We start from the raw sequence: 25,456 nt of genomic DNA, 5'->3' as shown, positions 1-25,456 counted from the left end.
CCCTCCTCAGGCAGCCGTTCAGGGCAGTAAGGTCACCCCTCAGCCTCCTCTCCTCCAAGCTAGACAAACCCAGAGTCCTCAGCTGCTCCTCATAGGACATTCCTTCCAGCCCTTTCACCAGCTATTTTCCCCCTCCTCTGGACACGTTCAGAGTGTGTGTGGGCCCCCCCTTCTCAGAGTGTGGGGCCCAGCGCTGCACACAGACTCAGGGTGAGGCCGCAGCAGGGCTGAATGCAGCAGGATGATCCCAATCACAGCTGGTGATGCTGTGTCTGATGCACCCCGGGATGGGTTTGCCCTCCTGGCTGCCCGGGCACACACTGCTGGCTCACCCTGAGCTGCTCCGACCAGCACCCCCAAATCCCTTTTGCAGGGCTGCCCTACACACACTCCTCTCCCAGTCTGTACTTTATTTATCTGGTATTTATTCTTGTTAGACATCATGACACTATTATTTTCCAATGCTCTGATACATCCAGATTGCTCTACATCCAAAGAGCCCCCCAAGAGAGTCAATAGCAGCCCCCTATGTAGTATCATCAGCAAATATACTATACGTGCTTTCAACTTCTGCCTTCTAGTTACAGATAAAAATGTCAAACAGGACTGGCCATAGAACTGAACCCTGAGGAACACCACTGATGAGCTGCTCTCAGCCAGATGTAGCCACATTGACTATTACCCTTTGAGCTCTGCCCTTCAACCAATTCTTCAGCCACTGCACTGTGAACCTGCTCTTCTCACTGCTGTCCAGCAAATACATGCTGCAAATACAAAAAACAAACAAACAAACAAACAAAAAAAACCACCCCTCATTATAATACAGAAAAACTGTGTCTACCATCTTCCCTTCACCAAGGCAAGGTCTCTGACCTTGTCTATAGCACTACACTTTTATGTCTTTCAGAAAATGTTACGAGCACTATTTGGTTAAACTAGAGTCACCCTTGAAGTGCATAGCTTCATCAGGGTAGGTAGCTGAAATGATCATGGCCATGCAAGGATAAGCTGAGGTCATTTGGTCTGTTCAGCCTGGAGGAGGCTGAGGACAGTCCTCATCGGAGTCTACAGATTCTACATGAAAGGAAGCAGAGGGGCAGGTGCTGATCCCTCTGGTGAACAGTGACAGGACCAGAGGGAATGATAATGACACTGCATCAAAGGATGTTTAGGTTGGATATTAGCAAAAAGTTCCTCACCCCGAGAGTAGCTGGGCACTGAACGGGGTCCCCAAGTCTGCACCAAGACTGACAGAGTTTAAGAAGCATTTGGACAATGCTCTCAGTTTGATTGTTGGGGCTGTCCTGTACAGGACTAAGAACTGAACCTCGATGATCCTTGTGGGTCTCTTCCAACTCAGATTATTCTATGATTCGCCAAGTTTTCTTTCTTACTACTTTTTTCCTGGTACAACCCAACACCTCACCGAAGCGGGGACAGTAGCACGCCGTACCGCCGCCTGAGGGACACGGGGCCGGCTCCTGGGGCTGCCCGCCGCAGGTGCCGCGCCGCGGGCCCAGCCCGGCCTGCTCCCGCCGGCGCCCCCTGGCCGCCGCTGCCCGGCCCCGCCGCTCCCGGCCCCGCCGCCACCGCCTCCTTTCGGGGCGGGCTCTGGACCCGCCTGTAGGCGTTGGAGGGGGAGAAAGTAACATGGTGGCCGCTTCCTCCCCAAACGGGAGCGGTGACGGGTGCGGCGGCTCCTGAGGCAGCGGCGGGCGCGGGGCGAAGCGGCGGGGCGGGGGCGGCGCGGCCGGCGGCGCGCTCGAGGGGCAGGGGCCGGCGGCAGGTGAGCGGCCGCGGCAGGCAGGGAGGCTGGGGAGGAGGGGAGAGGAGAGGAGAGGGGGCGGCCTGACAGGCGGGAGCGGGGCGAGGCGGGCGAGCCGCCGGGTCCGGCGCCCGCTCCCGCCTCGGGGCGCTGCGCTCGGCGGGGGAACCCCTCTCCTACCCCCGGCTACACGGCCCCTTCCTTCCCCTCTAATGTGTCCGGAGGAAACTGCCCTCCTCGCCGGACAGGCAGGAGGCTCGGGGTGTTCCCCCGCGCCTACTCGGTCCCTGGGAAGGGCTCCTGCCCTGACCTGCCCCGGCAGAGCTTCTGCGCCGGGGCTCGTCCTTAACCCGCTCTGCGCGGCCGGGAGGGCGGAGGCGCTTTCTGGACTTTTTCACTGTAATTATTACCATGGCAATTGTTACTTTCCCTGCTCCCGTCGGGCGCGGCCGCCCCACGGGAGCGCGGGGCTCTCCAGCGGCGCAGGTGGCAGGCGCTGCAGGTGAGTCCTGGGCCAGCTCCCTCCTATATTTCTCCATTTTCCTCTCCCTTTCCTTGCCCCGGCTCCTCCCCTAAGCTCCGGCGTCAGCGGGTTTAACCCTTGCGGTGGTCTGTGACGAGCTGGAGATCGTCGCCGGCTGTTGGAAGGCTGTTAGGATAACAGGGGTCGTTCTGACTAAGTCACACTGGTATTTTCGAAGCTAGACGTATGAGTGAGAAACTTAAAGTACTGAAGATGTGAGAACAAGGAAAAACTAAATGCATAACTTTCAATCAATCGGTATTATCATCTGAGGATATCTTGTGTGTCTGCTACACAGCCAGATAGCCTATGGAGCGGAAAGATCTGTGATATGCTAGGGCTTTCGTGTGTCAAATAGGGAAAAATATTCGCAGACGCTTTAAATATGATGTAAGCTGATTAACTGTGCTGTTAGTGCCAAACAGAGTCCTCGAAACTGTTGGTTCTGCAGTCTCAGAAGGGATGCAAAAACTGAACAACATTATATTAAATCTAAACTTAATGTCAATTTCTGCACCAATCTTTTTAACGCTGTTTAGTCCTCTTGTTAGCATCAAACATGTTGCAGACATGGACTGTTGTGCTGCTGTCAAACAGTGCCTGTGGCTAGCCTTTTATACCTTCGTGAGGGCAGGACAAGCAACACACAGGACATTTCATTTGACTCTTTTTTCCTTTTTTTTCCCCTCTAAGTTGTGTTAGTGCGACTTGTCTAATATTTTCTTGGCTTACTATGATGTTTCTAAACTTCGTAGTAGTTTAAAGTTTAGGTAAATTTGAGCCTGTATATGGACATGTTAATAAAAAGAGAATTATTTGCTGTTAGTTTTGTTGGCTGTTTCTTCATGTGAATCAAACACAAAGTTAGTAAAAGTTTTTGCATCACTCTTTTTAAGGTGGCATGTTAGGAGTTAGGGCAGTAAATGTTTTGTTCTTGTGGAAAAAAATAATTGTGGATTCATATCTGTTTGGAAAATGAAAGAGTTTTTTATTTGTATTTTTTTTGAAAAGCAGTCATGACCAGACTTAAGTGATTAACCAGACTATGAACCAGCCATACTAGCATACATATTTCAAGTCCTTTACACAAAGGACACCGACTAAAAAACCATAACTGTTAGATAGTTTGTGAATGTTTATATTATAAATGTGACTGTAAGTGGTTTTTAAGATTTTTTAATATTATTTTTAAGAATTGGCTGATACACTGCTTTTTACCATTCCATTAGATATGAAATGCTAATAGTGCATGTCTGTCTTGAGCAGTACAATGAAGTTCAGTAGAAACCAAAAATAAAAATATTAGCTTGCCTACATGAGTTCTGACTTCTGTGTTAAAATAGTTGCTAGCACAACTTACACTGGTTACTGCTAAAATCTCAATGTTTCAATCTTTCAAAAAAAAGAAATCTTACAAGTTAAGATGGGCATTTTCATAAATACTTACGGATACGTATAATGTTACATGTGGCTGTTTATTCTTTGGTTAAGATTGGTCCCTCCATAGTCCAAAGTAAAGTAATGACATATTTTTGAACCGTGTCTTACATATTTGTTTTCTTATTTGAATACCATGTGTGTGATTTCTTTCTGATCAACCTTTACATGGTATTCATTAAAAACAAAAAACCAGCTTGAGCAAAATTGGAATATTAAATGTTGGTATGCGTAGTATCCCTCTGACTCAACAAATATTTAATTCTCATTTGGAGTGATAGTGGTACATATTGTTGAAATATAGTTCTGGAAGTGGTATCTTTTGAAGCTTAGCTCTTCTTCAGGTCTGAGTTTGACCAATGGAGAATTGATTTTGGAATTCAACCTTGATATGCTTTAAGGAAAAATATGTTCAAGTGTTCATCTTGACATGCCATCTTGCTTAAAAATGCAGTAGGAGAAAAGTCTCAGTAGAATTTGGTACAAAAGACACATTGAAAAAGTTGTAAGAAGAAGGGAAGGTAGTCTTTTGACTGTTACGTGTTACTGTTAAGCTTTCAGATAGATTTCCATGGTCCCTGTAGGTATAGAGCAGTGTGCAAAAAACATGTTTGGTGGCCTTCTTACTGGTTTTGTGGCCTTCTGACTGAAATAACAACAAAAAGTGCCTGTAACCTCTATATCAGGTCTATTTGTCTAAGGGTAGCTCACACTGTCGAAGGCTATCTTTTTCTTCCTCTGCATGCTAGTCATCCCAAGGCAAGGATTGCCCACCTTCAACATGCTGCTTTCTTGGATGGTATTCAGAGTACTGGAGATCTTGGCATAGGTGACCTGTAAAATAGTTCTTGGGGGTTGTAGTCATAGTTACTAAGTTGTTTCCCATGTGACTTGCCTGATGGTTGTCCATACTGCTTGTTCAGATGTGTATGAAAAAATGCAAATCAGCTTGCTGCGCTTGCATCATGAGACCTGTTTTCCTCCTGTAGTGCTTCAAACAGTAAACTGAATGTTTTAGGATTTTTTATCTGCTTTGGAATTTCTGGTTTGCTACAAAAATAATCTCTCTATTAAAGTTGTTGCCCATGGTTGTACAGAAACATGATGCTTCTTTCCCATCTGATAAAAAGGTAGTGTTGTTGGAAATGCTACACCCCTGTAATGATAATGAGAGTGTTTCATTCTGCACATGTGTGTAGATAAAGGTTCCCAGTTCTCTGTTCTTAGAAGCAAAGTGACAGGGTTCAGGAGGGTTTCTGGAGTGTAACATAGTTTCTGGTGTAGTGTTACTGTTTCATGTTCAGTTAATTCTTGTTCATCTGTCACAAAATGTGAGAATGCAGACTTACTCATTCTAAAGTTTCAGGAGTACAAGTTCGCTGTGCTCTGTGTTCCAAGCTCTGTTTGAGCAGAAAGTTTTGTCTTGGTTAGTATCTCACTTTAGCCCTTTCTTTCTGCTTACAGACTTTCTGAGGGTATGAATGTAGTCCTAATGTTTACTGTTTGCTTTGGCAGGCAGGAAAATTGAAAAGAGTTTTCAGAATGACTAAGATTATATTATGGGCTCTGTTTAATCATGCAGCTATTTTCTATATTCTTTTTTAACAGCATCAGAGTTGTTGATCAAAAGAACAGTAAAAAGGTACCCACAGTTTCTTGCTGAATTTTGGCTTGCATGTCATTAAACATTCCATTTGCTTTGTTTCACTTAAATGCAGTGGGCCAGTTTTGCCTTACTCTGCTTTCATCTTTGCATTTAGTGACACTTCAGTTCCTTTCCTTTATTCTCAAAAAGTCTCTAAAGAGACTTGATGCTTTTCAAGCAAAAAACAAGAGCCTGTGTTCCTCTGCCTACAAGATATTAAAAATAGTGTAAATAAAGGATTGATGTGCAAATTAAGTTATTCACTTCTAGCAGCAAAAGCTGAGTTTACAGTTACAACTGTCCCAAGGCATAGAAGCTTTCATCGTCTTGAAATGGAAGTGTTTTGCAGTTGTGAACAAAGGGCAGGTATACCACAAAATCTAATAATTTTTTTACCAAAGAGGCAAAACCCCTGATGTTCTTGATTTTTCTCTGAACCAGCTCATTTCAGTGGTAGTTTTTGTCTTTATAATTAATTTCAGCCTTTGATCAGTAATGCATAAGCTGAAGTCTCTCTTCTAATGCATTCTTCAGTGCTGCTCTTCTCTTTTGCACATCTTTGTAATGTAGAGGAGTTGACGGCTGAAAGCAAGATTTTTTTTTTCTTCCCTGTTGAGCAACCCAGTGCTGCTGTTCCTGGTGTCACATAACATGGCTCCAGCCCTCATGTCTGTTCTCTGGGGAAGAAGCTATACTCTCAAACAGATAAGAAACCTGACATAGATTGAAGTCTTGTGATTAAAATATCCTTCTGCTTTATCTACATAATGTGTATATTTTTCTGCTTCAGGAAGGGATAAAAACACGGGAGAAAGGTAGCTGCTCTCTATCTGTGTTCTCTATGAGCAGCATGTGAAGAAGAAGAAGTTGAAGGACTTAATGTTTTCAGGAAATTCAAGAATTCAAGGCACGTGTAGTTTTATAGTTAAGCCCTGAAGCTTCTGCAGGATATCCATCTTGATCTACAGCAAGGTTATAGAAAGGAAATATAAAGTAAAATGCTGAGTCACAGCAAAAGATTATTCATTTATTTACTCTAATAATCAAAAGGGACTATTTCAAAATATGGAAACTGGTGTGGCCAGTTCTCAACAGCTGATCAGTCTGCCATCCTTGGAAATAGCAGCAAGCAGCTTGCCTACACTACAGAGTCGTTTGTACCTGTGCTTTCACAGCTGAACATGAAATTTAATAATAACATTTTAAGTAATTAATGATTCTAGTGAGAATGTAAAATTCTGGTTATCTAGCTGGAAGTGGCTGAAAATTGTTGTATTTGCAGGTAATATGACCTTAAGTATGCTGAGATGTATTTTTTCACAGCATAGATAATATCTTTTGCAGGTTTCCTTGAAACAAATCCTAAAAAATAAGCTGTGTTTTTCCCAGAGGAAGTGCTTTCAAGGAGATGGATAACTTGAGAAATATTTAATATTTGTAAAACATACGTGTCTTCTACCTGCTAGTGTGCTAAAGCTGCCAAAGATGTGACTGAAGAGCAATATTGGCAGAAGATAATTTTAGCCCAGGGAGACTCAAGTTTCTAGGCTTTCTTCTTCCCTGTTATCCACCACCTTTTTAGGGGGTAATTCTCAGTGAAAGCCTAACTTTAGGTGCTCTCAATTACCAGCTGAAGCTCCTCTTCTAGTTCCTGCAGAAGGAATATGGGAAGGCTAATCCTATGAAGTTCAGTTTTCTGAACAGGTATCACATACATTTAAGAGTAGGATTTGGATTTGGCAGGAAGAGGAAGAGCACAAGTGCTTTTATTATAAGGTTTCAAAGTAATGAAATCACTGTGATGTGGCTTGCTAGTGCTTGAGAGCAGTTTCCCTCTTATAGGTCACATCCAGGTTTGTTTTCACTTCTTAATATTCAAAGGTTAGCAGGACATAAACGATAAAACGTTGTAACTGCAGAAATGTGTTACTATTTTCTCAAAGTTTTGCTGAAACCAGAAAAAGCAAGGGTATATGTCTCCCGTACAATGTTTATTTGACTCATAGTGAATTCTTGAAGTTAGAATCATCAGTGAAAGACTTGAATTTTTCTAGCCTTAAATTTTTGCTTAACCTTGGGGATACATCCTTCCTTAGCTTTTTTTCTTTTCACCTTTTGTTATGTCTTAGTAGTACATAAGTAAGTAGTAATTTTCCCTGTACAAGACTGTTCATCTTTTTTTGTGAATAAAGTATAGACATACCACTAAAGTTTTCCAATACTAATCAGCAGTGAATGCAAACCTGGAGCTGTACTGATGTAAGAAAATCTCAAGACATAACAGATTTTGCAAACCAAAAATTTGTTATACTAGTGCTGGTATACTTTCACAGGGGCTTATATTGGAATTCTGAAGAGCAGAATTCTTTTGTGGACTTCTGGATATGCTAGTGGATAAACCAGATGTACCTAACACACAATAAAGGGAGAAGTATGTAGTTCAGGATTAGGTAGACAAAATAGCAAGTTCACCTTTGAAAAAAGGCATGGTACATAAACTTTCTTGAAAGAAATGCATACTTTCTTAAAAGGCATTTCAAACTCTGATACATATACTTTGCTGCATTTTTGCTTTGAACTTCGTTTGTAGAAATCTACTCGTAAGATAATTGTATGTAAATGCCTGAAGTTCTTTTGGTCTATGATGACTCATTCACTGTGAACGTAGTGGCTGATGTGACATTTCAGTTTATTTTAAAGAAAGCAGAACAATTCCTGTGCAAAGACACTTACAGATTTTCTTTTTTCTTCTGTGAGATTCAGATGTACAGTGTATGCACTATACATCTCAAAACCTCTTCTTCTTAGGCTTTTTGATCCAGCTGATTCTGCTAGGAATAAAAGATCTTATTTACTCAGTCACTCCTCTAATTTTGAACTGTTTTTCTAGTTATATTGGTAGCCAGATGATTCACAGATCTGAGGAGAGAAACTGCTTTGATCCTCAAGTGTCTAATTGTCTGTTGTTCCTTTTTAAAATTCTCACTATTAACTAGCATGCTTTCTGGTTTGAATGTCTGAGTTGAACTACTTTGCATTTGAGTTGTGCAGGTTGTTAAGTGTAAAAGTAATGTCACTCCATTTATATTCCTACTCTCCTTGTCTGTATGGAGCACTGATATTGCCGTAGACATGGCAGAGGTTAAAAAAATAGTGTAAAAGATTAAAGCTATCACAGAGGACAGACTTATGCTCTCTCTTTTGAGCAGGGACTAAACGGATGGTAGCCCATCTCTAAGGTAAATCTTCTGACTCCACAACTGTCATCCCACCTGTCCCTTCCAAGAGCAAGCAGTATAGTAAAGTGTACAGTGGAGCAGTACCACTGCAGGAAAATGAGGACATTCCACTGCTGAATGCTTGGGACTACATTGTGAAGGCTGGGATAGGTGTCTGGCATTTTGGTGGTTTTGTTTGGTTGGTTTTTGTTTGGGTTTTGGTTTGGCGGGGGAGGGTTTGAGGGGTTTGTTTTGGTGGTTTTGTTGTTTTGGGGCTTGGGGTTTTTTTTGTTTGGGTTGGTTTGATTTATTTTTTTTTGCAAAGGAGGAAATTGTGAATTCCACTCCACCCTATGCAGAAAAATGAATGTATGGCGTCTCAAACTTTTTGCACATGCTACAGCAAATGAGCATTGGGACTATGCTGTTCTGTAAGTCGTGGGATCAAATAAAGAGATTTCAAAAAAATTTGGAAAAGTCTGAGATCAGGTCTCTAAGAAAATCAAATTAATTCATTCCTAAATGGTTAAAGTGGAAATAGAAATGTTAAAATAGCAAATTGTATTCATGGTAGTCACAGCCCACTTTAGGAAAACAGGGATTTTTATTTTAAACATATTACTAAATCAGTTACTAAATCCAGAAATATATTGTGTTCCAAAAAAGTAAAAAACCCCACAAAAACATAAAAAACAAGTGTGAAGAATATTTTAAATATAAAGACAAGAGCATATGTTAAATTATGACAGCAATTAACGGCGTGTTCTTGACAATTTGACTTCTTCTACTGCCTAAAATCTCTACAGTTTATCCTAGAAAATCAAGTTCCCTGTAACTATTTTGTCTGAGAATTCTGCAGTGTGTTAAGTAATACAGTATTGGTATTTTGAGTATCATATGATGATATTAAAAGAAGGCTCAAAATAGGTGTAATGTCAGACTTCACATTTATCATGTCTGGTATGTGTTAGGACTTAATGACAGAATCACAAGCTTGCTACCCCTTTTCTTCATGTTTGAGGAAAATATTTATTGACACATATGTCTGCATAATTAGTATACTGCTGCAGCTTAAGACCAACAGCATATTCAAAAGAATATTCTAACTGCTGTCAAATGTGTGCCTTGGACTTAATTTCAAGACATCTTGGCAAATGAGAGTTTCTTAATGAGGAGTTGGCAACAGGATTAAAAGACAGACTTCTGAAGTGTTAATTAGCTCCCACCAAGCTTGAAAAGCAGCTGAGGAAGAATGAAAATGCTGAAGCCGAGTGGTTTGGGGCTGGTTAATATAGGCCAACCAGAAATAGGAATCATACCTCTTGATAGGTACAAGAAGAGCTCAGTGGGGTGGAGATAGGCTGTGTCATCGATACGTTCAGAGCCCTGCAGCCTGTGTTTGGTGTGGTGAAGCTGTCAATGAAGAGACCTGCAGAGAAGAAAGATGCCTTCCTGCAGTGGTGTGGGGTTTTTTACCGAAAGATAAAAATGAAGAAAATTGTGTTATTCAAAACCAGTGAGTGGGTTTTTTACTCTGGTTTTGTAGAGCCCTTAGATGATGTTTTCAAGTCACGTATGGCTGATTGTATTGTGGATGGCTAGGAGAATTCTAGTCAAACCATGATTCTATAATCTGGCAAATTCTGTGGAGATTCTGGCAAAGTAATTTCCATGTTAATACTTCAATGCTTAGGAGAGAGAGCAATAAAAAAGAGAATATCTCTGATTCTTACAGCTTACTTGGAGTAACCTCTTAAGTGAATTTGAAGCAGCATTCTTTCTTCTCTCTTTTGTCCTCTGAAAACCAAATCCTAGTCCCCAGTTATCCCAACCAAAAAAAGGCACCAAAATAACTACAAAAAGCAATCTTGGAGATTTGGGCTCCAAGAAGAAGTTTAACCACTGGACTTTTTGTCTCTTGACTTTTTCCTTGCTGTTTTGTTTTTGTTTCAGGCTACTATATTTGGCTTTTTTCCAAAGGAGTTTCCAATTACAGAAAGAGTTCTCTAACAAAGAATGTTTCCAGGGCAGCAGATGTTTCACTCATTACATAATACTGAGCATGGCTAACCTTTAAAGCTTTTCACTGGGGCAGTAAGTGCATTTTATAAAGTACTTTTCTTGCTCTGAGAACTACGTTGTTGTTATTATTGTTGTTAAATTTTCCTTTTGAGCTATTTTCTTTGACTTTTTCCTTGCTGTTTTGTTTTTGTTTCAGGCTACTATATTTGGCTTTTTTCCAAAGGAGTTTCCAATTACAGAAAGAGTTCTCTAACAAAGAATGTTTCCAGGGCAGCAGATGTTTCACTCATTACATAATACTGAGCATGGCTAACCTTTAAAGCTTTTCACTGGGGCAGTAAGTGCATTTTATAAAGTACTTTTCTTGCTCTGAGAACTACGTTGTTGTTATTATTGTTAAATTTTCTCTTTTGAGCTATTTTCTTAGCAGTCTTTGGAGTAGTTGCCATCTTCTGTTATGTGAAAACACTTTGGGTGCAACACTGATGAAACAAGATTAAACTGGTTTATTAAATTAGTGTAACTGGACTGCTTGCTGATTATCATTCTTTCTGTCTCATCTCTTTTCCATTTCTGTTTTCTGTTTTTGGCAATAGAACTTAGTTTGCTGGTATCAAACTTGCCTTCATTGGTTTCAGCTGCCTCTCAAGACTGATATGTCAGTTCAGAATTTGAGTTTTGACCTCACATATCTATAAGTGCTCCAGTTTTTATACCATTGGACAGCTTGAAATTATTGTTCAATAGGAAAAATTAAACTGTTGAATATTAATATGGTAGCAGTAGTCTGGATGGTCTGGAGTAGGTTGGATATTTCTGAGATTTAGGGGATTTTTTTTGTTTGAATTTGTTTTCTTGGTGGCCTTTTTTGTTGTTTGGTTGGTTTGTTTTGTTTTTGTGGTAGTGGGGTTTTGGTGTTTTTGTTTGTTTGGTTTTTAGCTTTGGGGGTTTTTTTGTTTGTTTGTTTGTTTGCTTTGGTTTTTGGTTTGGGGTTTTATTTTCTCAACTTAGAATTTTTCTGAGGTGGAAATTTTCAGACCTCTGCATGTCCTGGATTACAGTGTCCATTAACTTAATGATATTTTTAGTCAATTTTAATTCATGAGTAGCTATTCAACTTGCTAATACAAAACTTTGCTTCTGAAAGCTTTATTATATTTGATACAGGCATTTATATATTTTGTAGGAGTGGTAACTGGTTTTGCTGGCAGTCAGAAAAAAAATCAGATTAAAAGCACAGTTCCACTTCTTAAGACAGAACCTTAAATTGTAGTAGATTGCTTTTCTATCTAACTTTAATTTATTAAACATAAACCTGAAAAATTGTGGCTAGTTTCCTCACTTCCTGTGATCATCTTTGCGCACAGGACAAGAAAAGAAATGCAAAGAAATTTCAGGGTAATGGGGAACAATAATATATTTTGTTTAAGGCCAAAAGTGCTCTCCACTTTTTGTAAAACATATCTGAAAAGCTGTGAGACTTCTCAGAAACAAAATTGATGCATAAGTGGCAAAATGTATATGATTGAGAAAACTAGATATTTATTGCTATGTCATCAGCACTTCTTACAATACTGAATTTGCAGAGTCAGTTTATTTCATCTCCACCTCCTCTACCTGTGATGTACACTTTTGCATCATCTCCAAGCAAATTGGAAAGGAAGTCTGTACTGGAAGAACACAGACACCTGTTTCCCATTATATTAATGGTGTATTTTTTAGTCACTCTCATGAAAATGTTAGTAACGAGTTGCAAATAGAGACATCAAATACCTGCCCACATTTTTAAAAACAATTGTTTTCTTTGGTCATTGTAGGAGTAACAGATAAAGTGTGAAAAACATCTTTGCATTTCTCACCTGTGGTGTTCTAGGCTTTGGTGTTTGGGTTTTAACTGTGGCAATTTGATGTTAAGATTTATTTATTTAATCAATTTATATCATACAGGTTTTTTCAGTATTAACTGTATTAAATATGTTTGAAATACCAAAAGCTTAATGTAGAAATGATGTGGTTCTCAAACATGCACAGTCTGCAGAACTCAGCTGCCTTGAGAACTGTTTTCTGTACAAGTGGAGGGAAAACACTGCTGTATCATCAGATTTTTTTCAGGCTTGGTGGCTTTGCTTCCATGAGAGTTTCTTACCTGAGGTAATTTGCTGTGATACTTCCTACTATAGTGGCCTGATCACTTTGGAGTGCTTTGGAAAACTTTACCATCAAGCCTGGTTACATGCTTTTTATGCCTGGTTTTTATGTTCAGAAAACAATCTGGTACACAAACAGCAACTGCAGAGTCAACTTTTTTTTTTCTTTGCATATGTTCAAATTTGCAACAATTTAGCTATCTGATGCAAAAAGCCTGTCTAGATTATTTTTAGTACCAGACCAGGATACAGGTTATTTTCTGGATGAAGTTAAATTAATTCAATCCTAAATCATCCTGTAGGAATGTTTAATTAAAATGTAATAGGCAAGTCTTTTATCTTTCACCTTGTCCTTAAGTTTTTTTTTCCAGTGTTAGAGGCCTCTGTAAGATAATCACCATGTAGGTTGTAATATTTTTCAGTTGTGCAACTACTATATTCTCCAATGTTCACCTGAGAACTGCTAGAAAGGAATGGTCCTGTATTTGCATATTTGCGTGTTCAGACTAAAATGCAGGTGACATCCAGCCATTCCTGTTCCACAGCTGATTCTGTTAAGATAGGCAGAAGGTGGGCAGTTCATCCCCAAAGTTATTTTTGCAATTCTGGTTTTTCTAATCCTCAAGTGACTGTAACTGTTTACAGTGACTGTGACTGTTTACTTTGTTTAATAAATTTCATAATAATCTGATAATGCAATCCAAAAAAGAAGGTCTTTAAAAACATTTCTAATAATTTTTTTCTCTTGCTATTGGCTGACTGGCTAGTTTGTGAACTACTTTTTTTTCTGTTTTAACCCTGTTCAGTTCTAATGGTATGCTGGAAGTAATCTTGCCATACCTTGTCTTTTGCTAAATTGTGTGTATATATGGATGCACTTTATGTTCTTACACATTGTAAAATACGCTTCAGAGAACTTACCTATAGATATGTTCCTGTGACTTCCATGTGTGCTGCAATTGCCATTATAAGTGTTTGATAACTTCCTTGCTCAGTAATTCCTCCTGAACTCACTTAACGTTGTGGTATAGTCTAGTTTATAATGTTCCATTCTGATGTAGTATTAAGTTGTCTGTAATACACATGCAAGGTATGATTTCTGCTGTGAAAATGACATGCATGAGCTGGAATTGCACATTTATGTGAGTAGAAATGGGTTTGCTTAGAAGTGAGTGTGATATGGACAAGCACATTTATGTGAGCAGCAGCACTGAAAGGTATGCTGGAACAGACAAGCGACTGGAGTGCCAGCTGCAGTACGTTCTGGTTGTTAAATGGTAATAGTGGGGGCTGTTTGCACTTGCTGTGTACATTTAAGCCTGTGTGGATACATGAGTGTGTTAGAATCATAACTGGATTTCGTGTCTAGAAAAAAACCCCACCAAATAAAACAGTATATAAAGTTTTGATTGCCAGGTATAGTCTGTAGTTGCATTCCTTACTGCTTTTTTGAGTGAACTCAACTATCAGCTTCCTGGTCTTGAAATCTAGTTAAACAGAGACAAAAATTGAGGCAACTAGTATGAGAACAACCATGCAGATTTATTGAATGTAGTTAGCATTGAGAATCACCTTCACTGTGTTCTGCCTGTTGCTGTGGAATATGGCTAGGAAAGAGGGGGAAAAAAAGCCGAAGGAAGCACTGTTGTTGCTGTATTTCACTGATGTGAAATAGCATCCCTACAGGATGATTTAGGATTGAGTTAAAATTTAGGATTTTAAAGTTTTAGGAGTTTAAAAAACTGAATTCATAGTATTAATGCTAACCGCTATATCCAGTAATACAGCCCTTTAGCATTTGGGTTTAGATTTGATTTTTGTGAACAGTCCTAGAGACAAAACTTTAATTTAGTGTCTAAATACTCACTGCTGATCAAACTTGCTATATTCAGGCCTTCAGGTTCTACTTTCTCTTGCCCCATGTGATTAAACTTTATTGTTCTGATTTAGGATTACCTGCTTCTACAAAAATTGGTCTTTTTTGATCATCTGTCATCATCTGTTTCTTGCCACCAGCTTTGTCATGCTGTTGTCTTTATCACTCCTGTGAAATTCTACATGGAGATTCTACGAGAAGGCCTGTAGGTCACTGAATAAGGGGCAACAGATTTAAAGTTAAAGAAGAGGAGTTTAGACGTAGGACACAATGAGGCTGGTGAGGTGCAGCTTGCCCAGAGAATCGCGGTATCCAGAATGTGTGTGGATATCGTGTGGATGCCACATGCCTGGAGGTATGCAAGGGCATGTTGAATGGGCCTGTGAGCAGCCTGGTCTGATGGAAGGTGCTCCTGCTCATGGCAAGGGAGGTTGGAGCTAGATGATATATCAGGTCACTCTGCTCCCAGCCCAAATAATTTTGTGATTCTGGTATTTCAAATGTGTGCAGAAGAAAAGAGTGACAAGCTGAAGGCTTAATGCAGTTCAGCTGTATCTCTTTGCTGGGTATGAGAGTGATTTAACTTCTTCAAACATGTATTTAAAGGCAATTGCAAATCTTGTTTAATTTTTTTTTCTCCTTTCAGCTTGAACAGAAAGCTGATACTGTTTATCTCAAGAAGTACCTCTTTCTTGTTAATGTGCCTGTCTGAGGTGTATGTGCATACTGTATAATACTTTTTATGTCTTTTATGGCACACTTCCAAATTCACTGATTAAAATAAATTCTGCACTGGTTGTTTTGTTATAAAATAAAGATTTAGCTGGATCAATGAATATTCTTTTATACAAAGGGAAAACACATTGTTCTTCCCATTCCTTCACAGATAGTGCTATTTAATCTCAGTACAAGATAAACAATGGTCTGTGTGAATAAAGAATGATATATCTCTCTTCTTTAGCACTCCAGGGAAAGTTTCTGTATTTTCAGAATCTGTATACCCTTTTTTTTTTAAATTTATTCATTGGAAATAATAGAGAAGCCTTGGTCACATAGCTGTATTTCTGTATTGAGGAGTGAGATGCCTGTGGTAGTCATTGTTTTGTCTCCAAAGTTTTGCCTAGGGCAGTGTTTGAGAAACACAGTTATGCTTCTCTCTTACTCAGATGGTAGAAAATATGTTTTTCAAGTCTTGCAGATGACCTCCTAATGTACTGTCTTCTATCTGTCCAGTAATGTCTTTCTCTCTTAAATTAGTGTAGTAAATTCAGTGTTTTCAGTGAATTTAGGTCAGTTGATTTTAAAAGTAAATGTCAGAGCAGAGTGCATGTGCATCTTTTTAACTTCTTTACTGCCAATAGCCAAGTATAATTCACTTGCTAAGTTAAAGAATTGTACAGAAGTCCTGAGTTAATTTTAACATCTATCTTGCTTAAAATTCTAGCTGTGGAGGCTGTTGACAAATAGATGTTTCAACCCCAGTGAATAAAAAGTGCTGAAGTTATTATTTGGTCTGGAATAAAACTCATTTCCTGTGTAGTCAGGTTACAAAAATATTTCTAGTTATGAAGGAAAGAACTCATCTTTCTAAGTTCTTTAGTCATGTGGATACATGTTACAGGCTTCCACACAGCAAGTAGTTTATAAGTAGTAGTTTCCACACACACAGTAGTTTGTGGGTGATGTCAGTATGTGAAAGAAGATGCAAGTTTAATAAATTCCAATGCCGTGTGTTAGCCATTAATCACTTACAGACATTAATACCTTTTCAGGTAGTAGAGTGCTTACTGAAGTGGAAATACAAGACTTAAAGACCAACTTGATTTTTCTGAGTAAAGCTATGCTAGTTGGCCTCCTGAGCCCTGTGCTGGTTTTCTTGAGAACGCATCAGGTTAGCACTCCAGTTAGAAGTGAACTGAAAAAATACCCCTTGATATCCATACACACTTTAAATGTAAGTTTATTTTGTTGGTTTTGTGCATTGAGATTACAGCATTTGCAACGCTTCTTTCCAGGAGCTGAAGGGAATAAACAGTACTCAATTATTTGCCTGCATATAGGCCTTAAAACCAGCTATTTCTGAATCCAGGTCTTATTCTTACTCTGGAGTGGGTATATAGATACAGTTTTCCAAGAATGCCACCTTCTTGTTAGTTGAAAGTGTTATTATTTGTGTGAAAATTATCAGATTGGTGTTTGTAACAAACCCTTTTCCTTGGTTGCTTCTGTATGCAGTTTCGCAAAGCTTATGCTTCCTTTTCTCTAGGACACTTGTCAAAAACTGCATTTAACTGTACCATTTTCTGTAGACTTATGCTGACTTTCTAGCCTAATTTTAGAGGATAATTTGACACTAAATAACTTTTTAGAATTTAGCTGAAGCTTTAGAGACTAGTAAAGAACTGAAGCAAGTTCTAATGTAGTAATTTTTTTTCAAAAAATAATAAAAATTATTTTTATAAAAATTGAATCCTTTTCACCAAGGCAATTTCCCTATGAAACCTCTCCTTAAGAAAGTTCTGTGACGTTTGTAAAGATAACAGCAACTTAACTATATTTTTGCTAGAACTTTATGAAGAATTATAAAATTGTATTTTGATTATGAGAAAGATTATTATGTCCTTAAAGCAGCCAACCTTAAGTGAACTGTGGGAGAGAACACTTCGTCATGTTTCTGGCATTTAGCACTGAAAATATGTTATTTTCTTCAGTGCTGCATATTTTTGCTAAACAAATCTTGTCTTAAGCTAGATGTACTAAGTGCCTTAAAGTGTGGTCTGTGCTGGCTGGTTTTGTTTTCCATCTACAAAACTAATTACTGCCCATAGGAATTAGTTTTAGAGGAACATGGAGGGGGGTAGTGGGTTAAAAGTGCACCTTTTATTCTGAATAATTTTTTTTTTCCCTTCCTTTATTAAAAAATAATTTTGTTCCTAAACTGCTCTCAGTAAGCCTTCCTATTGTGGACTATGAATGTAATTGGAAAGCAAACTTCACTTAAATAGTTTTTTTCATAATCTGTGTGTGTCCGTATGGACTTTGGGGTTTGCAATTCCTTGTACACTACTGCTCATGTTTTTAAAATGGAATTCCCAATTTTTGTTTATTTAGCTTAAAGTAAAGTATCTTTGTAGACTTCAAAACCAAGATATTTCATGGGACTTTCATGATTACTTTTTTTCCAAGACATCCTGCATTGTCATGTGCAACCTGAAGGTAGCAGTTTTTAATTTTAGAATTGTTTTTGTATTTAAGTTTTTTCCTGCAAGAAAGCACACTATTGTGTGTTAGAATAGAAATCCCAATATTTTCTAAATGTTGAGGTTTTCTCCTAGTCTTGTGATGTATAGAGCTCTGCTCATAGAAAATGGATGGAGCGCAGTAGCTTTTGAAGTTCTTCTTGGGAAGTTACTTTGATAAAACTTAGAATAGATGGGCTCTTAGAAGAATATTTGTTCCCCTGTCTATTAAGAGGAGCAGTGTTCACCCTTGTTCTTAAGTGAGTCATCACAAAAATAATGGAAAATAATAATGGATTCATTTTGTTCCCCATAAGTCCTATGGGGTTTTCTTCCTGCAGTTCAGAAGGCAGAGTATTCTTGGACTTGGTGAATCCTGCTGTTTCTATTTGTATTGGTGGCTGTCTGCTAATTCTTTGTCTATTTATGTTTCTAAAACTGTTGCATTAGTGAAGGTCACTATCACTTAATTAAGAGCTATTACTTTCAGGTCTCTTTTGAGTGATCCTGTTTCTCTAAGTCTTTTTGAAACTGGAGAACAGATTCCTGAAGAGTTGACTTGTAGTGCTTATTTGAAACCTTACTTATCCTTGTGGAAAAGGAACTGTTTTGAGAGACTCGGAACATTTGGAAAAACTCACTAAATGTTGTGCTGACATAAAAACTTTTGTGCCAAGTATCTCAGCTGAATTGTCTGGTGACTCTGACTTTTGCCTGCCGCATATTACACAGAGATTCTGTGAGGTAAAACATAGCCATGGCTAAGAGAAAAGTGTAATGTATACAGGGAGATACAAGTGTATGCTCCTTAGCAACTAATTTCTGCAGTTTTATTGATCCCCACTGATGAAAATTTAGTGGTGGATTCTCTTTAATTTGCATTCTGAATCTTAGTATTTACTTTTTCAGGTGCTTTTAAATTGTCCACCCTGTGTTTTCCCAAGAAAATTTTCCCTTTAAAGCATATTTGAGGATAACAGTGCAATTCCAGGAACTTGAGCTGTGATTTAAAATATAAACTCTTGTGAAGTTTTTGACATATGCTGTTATTGTTACTGTTTGGGTTTTTTTTCCTGCTGTATGTGCTAAAAGTAAGTATAGGCCATCATTTTAATGCTTCATTGAGAGAACATGATACTGAGCTGTGTGAACATGATCCAGTTAATAAAAAGCTGGAACATTTAAAAAAGGTTTTGGGTAAAAAAACCCCAAAAATCAAATTATAGGATGCCAATTGTTTTGCTGTTTTTATCAGCTTTTTCCAGTAATTTGATTTCAATTGAAATGGTATTTTACAGATTGCAAGGTATTCTAGCTCAGGACTTTATTTTAAGAGGAGCGGAGAGTACATGGTTAATTTCTTTATTTCTTTTGTTATTTTTATGATTCTGCAAACAATTCCAAATATCTGAGAGGCAAACTGAAACATTTTAGACTTCATAGTTTTATGATTAATCCAGTGTAAGTCAGTGCTGCTGCTGAAAGGGTCATACTGCTACTGCTTTTGTGCTGACAGAGGCAGTTGGTGAAGAGCTGCTCTGGTTGAACACTAAGTCTCTGCCAGGTTAGCATTCAGTCAGAGCAATTTCTTGTTCCAGTTCATTATGTGGCCACACAAACTATAGTTCCGGATAGAAGCGAAGGTGGAAACGAGCAGTGGCAGTGTGAGAAAGGACCTTTTAACTGAAGACCAATTTATAGAGATGAAGTTGAAGCCACTCCCCCTGCATTTCTTGCTGACTTGCTTAGCTGTAAGGCACTTTATTGCTGGTTTTATGCTTTTTATGACAGTAAAAGTAAACTGAGGCAAGTTTGTACCTAAAGGTGATAGGAGCTTCACAGGTAGCTGTGGCTCTGGGGTAATTTCCTTGTTCTTCAGAAGATGCAGGCACTTGAAGAACAAGGAAATGATGACCTGACGAATAAACCTTTTATTGTTCCTGTTGATATGGCATCCACATGTTTTAGGCATAAATCCAGTCACGTAAATGACTGCCCCTTGGCCTTCTCCTTTGCAGGGGAGCCAGACTCTTCTCTGTCTCTGTATGCATTGCCCTACAAAGCTGTTAGCCAAAGTGTTTAGAGAACATTGTAGCAACAGTGTGAAAAGTATTATGGAAAAATATTTTAAAGGGTGCAGGTACATCTCCTTTCAGGTTTGAAGGGATTTGAAAAATTGTTATTTCAGTGTAAGAAAATAAAAACTGTAGTCAGAATATAGAGGTACAACAAATTTACATGAAGTTATTTCCCTTCCCCTCCCTACTTTCATCTCATGCTACAGTAGCTTACAATATAGTGTTAGGCACAAGTTGCATAATCTTATGCTAAAATTTCTTAGTAAATATGCAGGATGGGTAACTGATTTTTGCCTCAAATGAGTATTTAGTACACTTATTATCAAAAGTCTTGGAAGACTTGTGTGCTGTGAGGATTGAAAATACCTTTTGAATATAATGTTAGTAAGAAAGAACAGGAGTATAAATCAGGTTGCAGAGAACAATATTACATTGCCTTAACCAAACCACCTTTCTTTCAGCAGAGGCAAGTGTTTCTGCGGTTTCTGCAGTTAGATGTGGGCATTCTGGATACAAGAAACTTCTCAATGTTGGTGCACTAATTATTTTGGTGGTAATACCCATAAACCACTACTCCTTGGTAGGTAGGACCATGGCAGCTATGGCAGTCTTGTTTTCAGAGACGGGAACCAGACTTCCGTTACTCATTAGCTTTTTATGTGGGATTCCCAGAAATCCGGTGATGGAAACAAGGAGATCCAGAAGAATGTCATACTTAGCTTCCTGAAGAGGTACAACAGTATTCAGGCTCATTGCTTGACTGCTACTATTTAAATATGTCTTATTCATCTTGTGAAAATAAAAGACTTAATGGGATTTGGGTACTTGAAATTGTACTTGAGGTAGTTCAGCATAGGCTGTCAGCTAGGTTTGTTCTTGATAGAAACTTACGTTTCACTGCTTTAACATCAAATGCTCAGTGAACATTAGTGGTATTTAGAGAACAGCTCTTTCCAGATCTGGAATGTGCAGCTGAGCAGTGATGTGTACTTTCTGATCAGCTGATGAAATGTGGGTTTGGATGTGTGATTTTTGTAAATGACTTCCAGATGTTACAGTTGCTAGCTGAGTGTCTCAAGACTGCACTGTTAGGTCTATGTTATAAAACAAAATGGATGAATTATGCAGAAGATAAAGTGGTGAGCCTGTACTTGCAATTGCTCTCACTCTATCAACAAAAGACAACGTGATTCTGTGGTCATATTGCTCACAAGCAATGGCAGAAAAATATGGATGCTTTTAGACTGGGATACCTACATGACCGTATAGCCTGTGAAGAACTTGGACAGTCTAATAGATAACACAAAGGAATTTTATGTGTAGGTGAAGTGTTAAGAGCTATGAGTTATCCTAGATCTCACTTAAACTCTTTGTGCTAAAACATTACTGTTGTGGTGCTAGAACTGAAATTGATCTCCTGCAGTATCTTTCAGTATCTTTTTTGTACAGCAAAAGTCAAAGTTTGTTTTACAGTTTCCATAGAATTTTCATGAACTCTGTATATAACTCTGTATTTTTCTGTTTGCAAAAATTTTTTTCAAAAGTTCTAAACACTCATAGTTGTTGGGAGAAGGGTTTGAGATTGAAAGCAGAGTGTTTGATTTCTCTCTTTCTTTTGCCCAGGAGTACTGACGTAACCATGATAGAAGACAAAGGTCCACGAGTGGCTGACTATTTTGTAGTGGCAGGGCTCACTGATACAGACACCGCAACCCTCCTGGACCAAGAAATCAGCCGACATGAAACCAAGTCAACTGGTCCCAAGGCTCCAATTACTGACATTGCTGTGATAATTAAATCAGCTGGTGAAACTGTCCCAGAGGGATATACCTGTGTTGAGGCCACCCCTACAGCCCTCCAAGCCAACTTAAACTATGGAAGTCTAAAGAGTCCTGAACTTTTTCTGTGCTACAAGAGAGGCCGGGACAAACCACCTCTTACTGACATCGGGTGAGATTTCTATTGCAGTTCAATTACTCCTTCAATAATGATAAAATCTTACTCTTAATTGATGATGGTGAAAACAGATGTGAAAAAACTTAAAAAGTCCTCTTTGAATCTATATTCCTGACTCTGTGTTTCTGTATTGAATACATTGAACAAAGTGTCAGTCTTCTAGTGAATTTGTCTATTTACAATGAATGATAATGTTTTAGTTTAAAAGATGGGAGAGAGAGATGAAGCTGATAAAATTTGAGAAATTAAGTTCTCTGCTGCAGTTTTGTGAAAGATGATTGAATAACAGAATTAATTTATAGAACATATGTCATCCAAATCCAGAAACATTAACATGCTTAATCTGAAAATTATTACTTCAGAAGTCAATAATTATCACTTTGGAATTCACTTTAATACTTATCGTGAAAAATACAACTTAAAAATATATAAGGACATTGTAGAAGTACTGGGGATATAATGAGAAAGAAAATGGAGCCTGGTTGTGGGGTGGTGTTATAATTATGGCAAAATAAAAATGCATATTTTTCTCCCTACTTAGTTATTAAATAAATAGTAGGGAGTAAAAATCATACATCTATATATATGCTATAATATTTTTAGTTATTTTCATTTATAAACTTAAATGCTTTGGCTTGAAGCCTACATACTCTGTTTTTGACCTATAATTTATGTGCTTACTGACAAACAGTGTCCAGTCATGGGGAGACTGATAGTGAAGTCTGAATAATGAAAGCAGCTTCATGGCAAGACAGTTCACTCCTAAGGATTATAGTTCAAGTTGTATAATTAAGCTGGTACATTCTAACTTGTGTTCGTCTTGGTCATCTAACCTGCATTCCAGTAGGTGATTTTTAACCTAATCTTTTCCCATGTGTATGACTGGCACTGCAAGAAGAGACACTACAGTGTGAAGTTACATTTTGTCTGATTTTTTTAAGCTTCATTAAGTTCTTACAGAAGGAAGAATTTCTACAGGGAGCATTTCCTCAAAGGAAGTAATGAAAAATCAGTCTTCAGCATGTGCCTTTAAGGAAGCAGCTTGGCTGGCATATGCATGTTTGGTATCTCCCACGACCTTAGGAGGTTGAGTGCTCGGGGAGATTTTGTAAACAAAGTAGGCAAGTAGTTGGCTAAGATGATGGCATTAGGCAAATAGTATTTAATTCTGTATTTTGTTGTAGACAGCTCTAGTTAGGGTGTCACACCTAACACATCATGGCAGTCTTTTCTCTCTGAGCAACGATGCATATTCTCCCCCTGCTGTTCCTCCTGCTTTGCAACTATGTGCAAGAGATGGGTAGAGCAATCTTTTTTAATTTGTTTTTTTTTTTCTGTGAATTCCACTGTTCAGATAAAAGCAGAGTTCAGGCAAGAAATACATGTCCAATCTGAAGGCTAATTTATGCTGTTTTCTGTCACTTTGTTAAAGAACCAGTGTGAAATAATATTTTACCTTTGAGCCAGTCTGACATGCTGAGTGAACTCAATATGTACAGGAAGAGTACATCCCTTGAAATGGTGAAATGTGTACTCTTACGTTAGTGTATGTATAAAATTGAGTTATGTCACAGTCGGAGCATTCAAGTGATTCTTGATTAATGTTTTTGTCTCCCTATGTATTTCTTTCAGTGTTATTTTTAGGAAAAGTAGTTAAACAAATGCTATTTGGTGAAGAGGGAGATAGGGGTATGCTCTACTGTTTGTCTGCCACTGTCCTTGTTTTGGTATTTCTGTGTCCTACATCCTCATTCCTTTCTCTCTATCCACTGCTTGTTGAATCAAAGTGTCTGTAAGTTGCTAGAGTGAATTTCTGCTGCAATTACTTACTTGCACATAGTTAGACCATGGATGTTACATTTTCCAGAATTAATTAGATTAATTAGTTGGAAAAAATATTAGTTGGAAAAATAAAGGTTCGTTCCTAGGATAAAAAGGTCTCTAAGATCCTCTTCCTAAATGCAGCTGTAAAATGTAGTATCTTAGGCTTGTATGTCTATGAAATAATTAATTTACTGTCATTCAGTTGTTTTCTTCACCAGTTTTTTTTGCTGATGTTCCTGAAAAAGACAAGAACTGAGATTAGAGATCTGTTTTGGTTTAGGTGGAGTGAGGCTTTCAAACAAAATCTCACTTCTTTGTTTTACACTTCAGCACTCCAGCATATGTTTCTTACATTGAAGAAAAAGCAGACAGAAAATGGTTTTTTAAAGTAGAAGTGGTTTTGCAATTCATAATACTTAATATGGAAAAGAAAGAATATCAGACTTCTTGTCTGAAGCAGAGGTTCTTGTAATACCAAGTAATGCAAAAGTTAGATAGCTTGCATTATGTAAGTAAAGAAATTCTGATTTTTAAATTTTTAAAAAAAATTTTAAAGTGGTATGGGAGGCTTTTCATTCACTTAGGCTTTCTTTGCTAAGGACCTTGTGATTCTATATGTCTGATTTCTGAAAATGTCTGCAGGTATATCATTTGAACAAATTGATGATGATGATCTTCTTCATTAGAGATGTATTTCAAAAAAGAAAATGAACCCAAATTCCAAGAAGGGTAATAGAAACTGGAGGATATTCTTAGCAGTCACCATCTTCAATTGTTCCTTAATCCCACCACTGTGACAAATGCATTTGGGTGTTTAGAGCAGTGCAGGGTAATAATGATGAAGCTAGTAACTTGTTTGTTCAGACAAATAATACTAGAAATGGCAGTAGAAATAAAAGTCTTTTAAATAATAGAAGTCTTTTCTTGATCCACCACTTTTCTGACCTTACAATATTTATGTAAGTTCCTTTATTATTTCAATACTTGAAAAATGAAAGAGGAGTTATAAAGGCATATTTTACCTAAGAACTCTGAGAGACAGGATTGTGTTTGGGCCTAGAAAAGGAGGAGTCAAACTGGACAGCAGTCTTACACAAATGCAATTCACAAAAGTTGACTGTTTTAAAATGGTTTTCCAGAAGCAAAATTTTCTATGGTTTATGGTTTTTAACTCAATAGCCACAAGGCTGTATTCTTTCTAAACCCTATTACCTGATGCATTGAAGTACACTTTTAAATCAGTACAACTGGGTGTCAGAGAACTGCCACATACAACGTCAAACAGTCTTAAAATGAGATGATAAGATTCTTTTGGTCTTTCTTGCAAAGGACTAATATATAGAGGAAACTGGTTTTCCTTTTGCTTAAGTGAAACTGTATTGACATTGATAGAATAATGTAGCAAATAACGTGTACTTAGGATGGAGACCAAACTATAAATGTAAAAAGGCAGGAAACAAGTCTAACCGTGATCAGTAATTAATCAAAGGCAGGCTCTTGGAAGTTGAAACAAGTAGAAGTAAACTTACCCTGTCAGGGAGGACATTGTATACCCAGGGTGTCATGTGCACTGTTTCATGCATCACTTCTGAATATTTTCTCTGAATCATTAAAACCAGTGTTTAATTTGAGTGATTCATGGGTGGCGGCTTTCTTCTGTTTGCTTGCAGATACAGGATCGTACTGTAAGTTGAGAACTATGCATGCGGTTAGGAAATAGTGTGGG

At 38.2% G+C, this 25,456-nt stretch overlaps 1 protein-coding gene across 2 annotated transcripts in view; it reads left to right on the top strand.

The window, feature by feature from the left end:
- Window positions 1-1,622: 1,622 nt before the first annotated feature.
- Window positions 1,623-25,456, top strand: part of DENND4C (DENN domain containing 4C) — a 73,097-nt gene continuing 49,263 nt past the window's right edge. Inside the window, exons 1-2 of one of the 2 annotated variants that reach the window (XM_039729660.1) lie at window positions 1,623-1,786; window positions 21,574-21,900. In XM_039729660.1, the coding sequence (XP_039585594.1) occupies window positions 21,590-21,900 (311 nt within the window). In that variant the 5' untranslated portion in view covers window positions 1,623-1,786; window positions 21,574-21,589. The remainder of the gene's footprint in view (window positions 1,787-21,573; window positions 21,901-25,456) is intronic. The other variant, XM_039729659.1, reaches the window with a different exon arrangement.

Source organism: Passer montanus, unplaced genomic scaffold (assembly GCF_014805655.1).
Source record: "Passer montanus isolate IOZ18808 unplaced genomic scaffold, ASM1480565v1 scaffold7, whole genome shotgun sequence".
Taxonomy (NCBI): domain Eukaryota; kingdom Metazoa; phylum Chordata; class Aves; order Passeriformes; family Passeridae; genus Passer; species Passer montanus.
The sequence above is the reverse complement of the archived record's forward strand: the minus strand, read 5'-3'. Positions and strand labels throughout refer to the sequence as shown.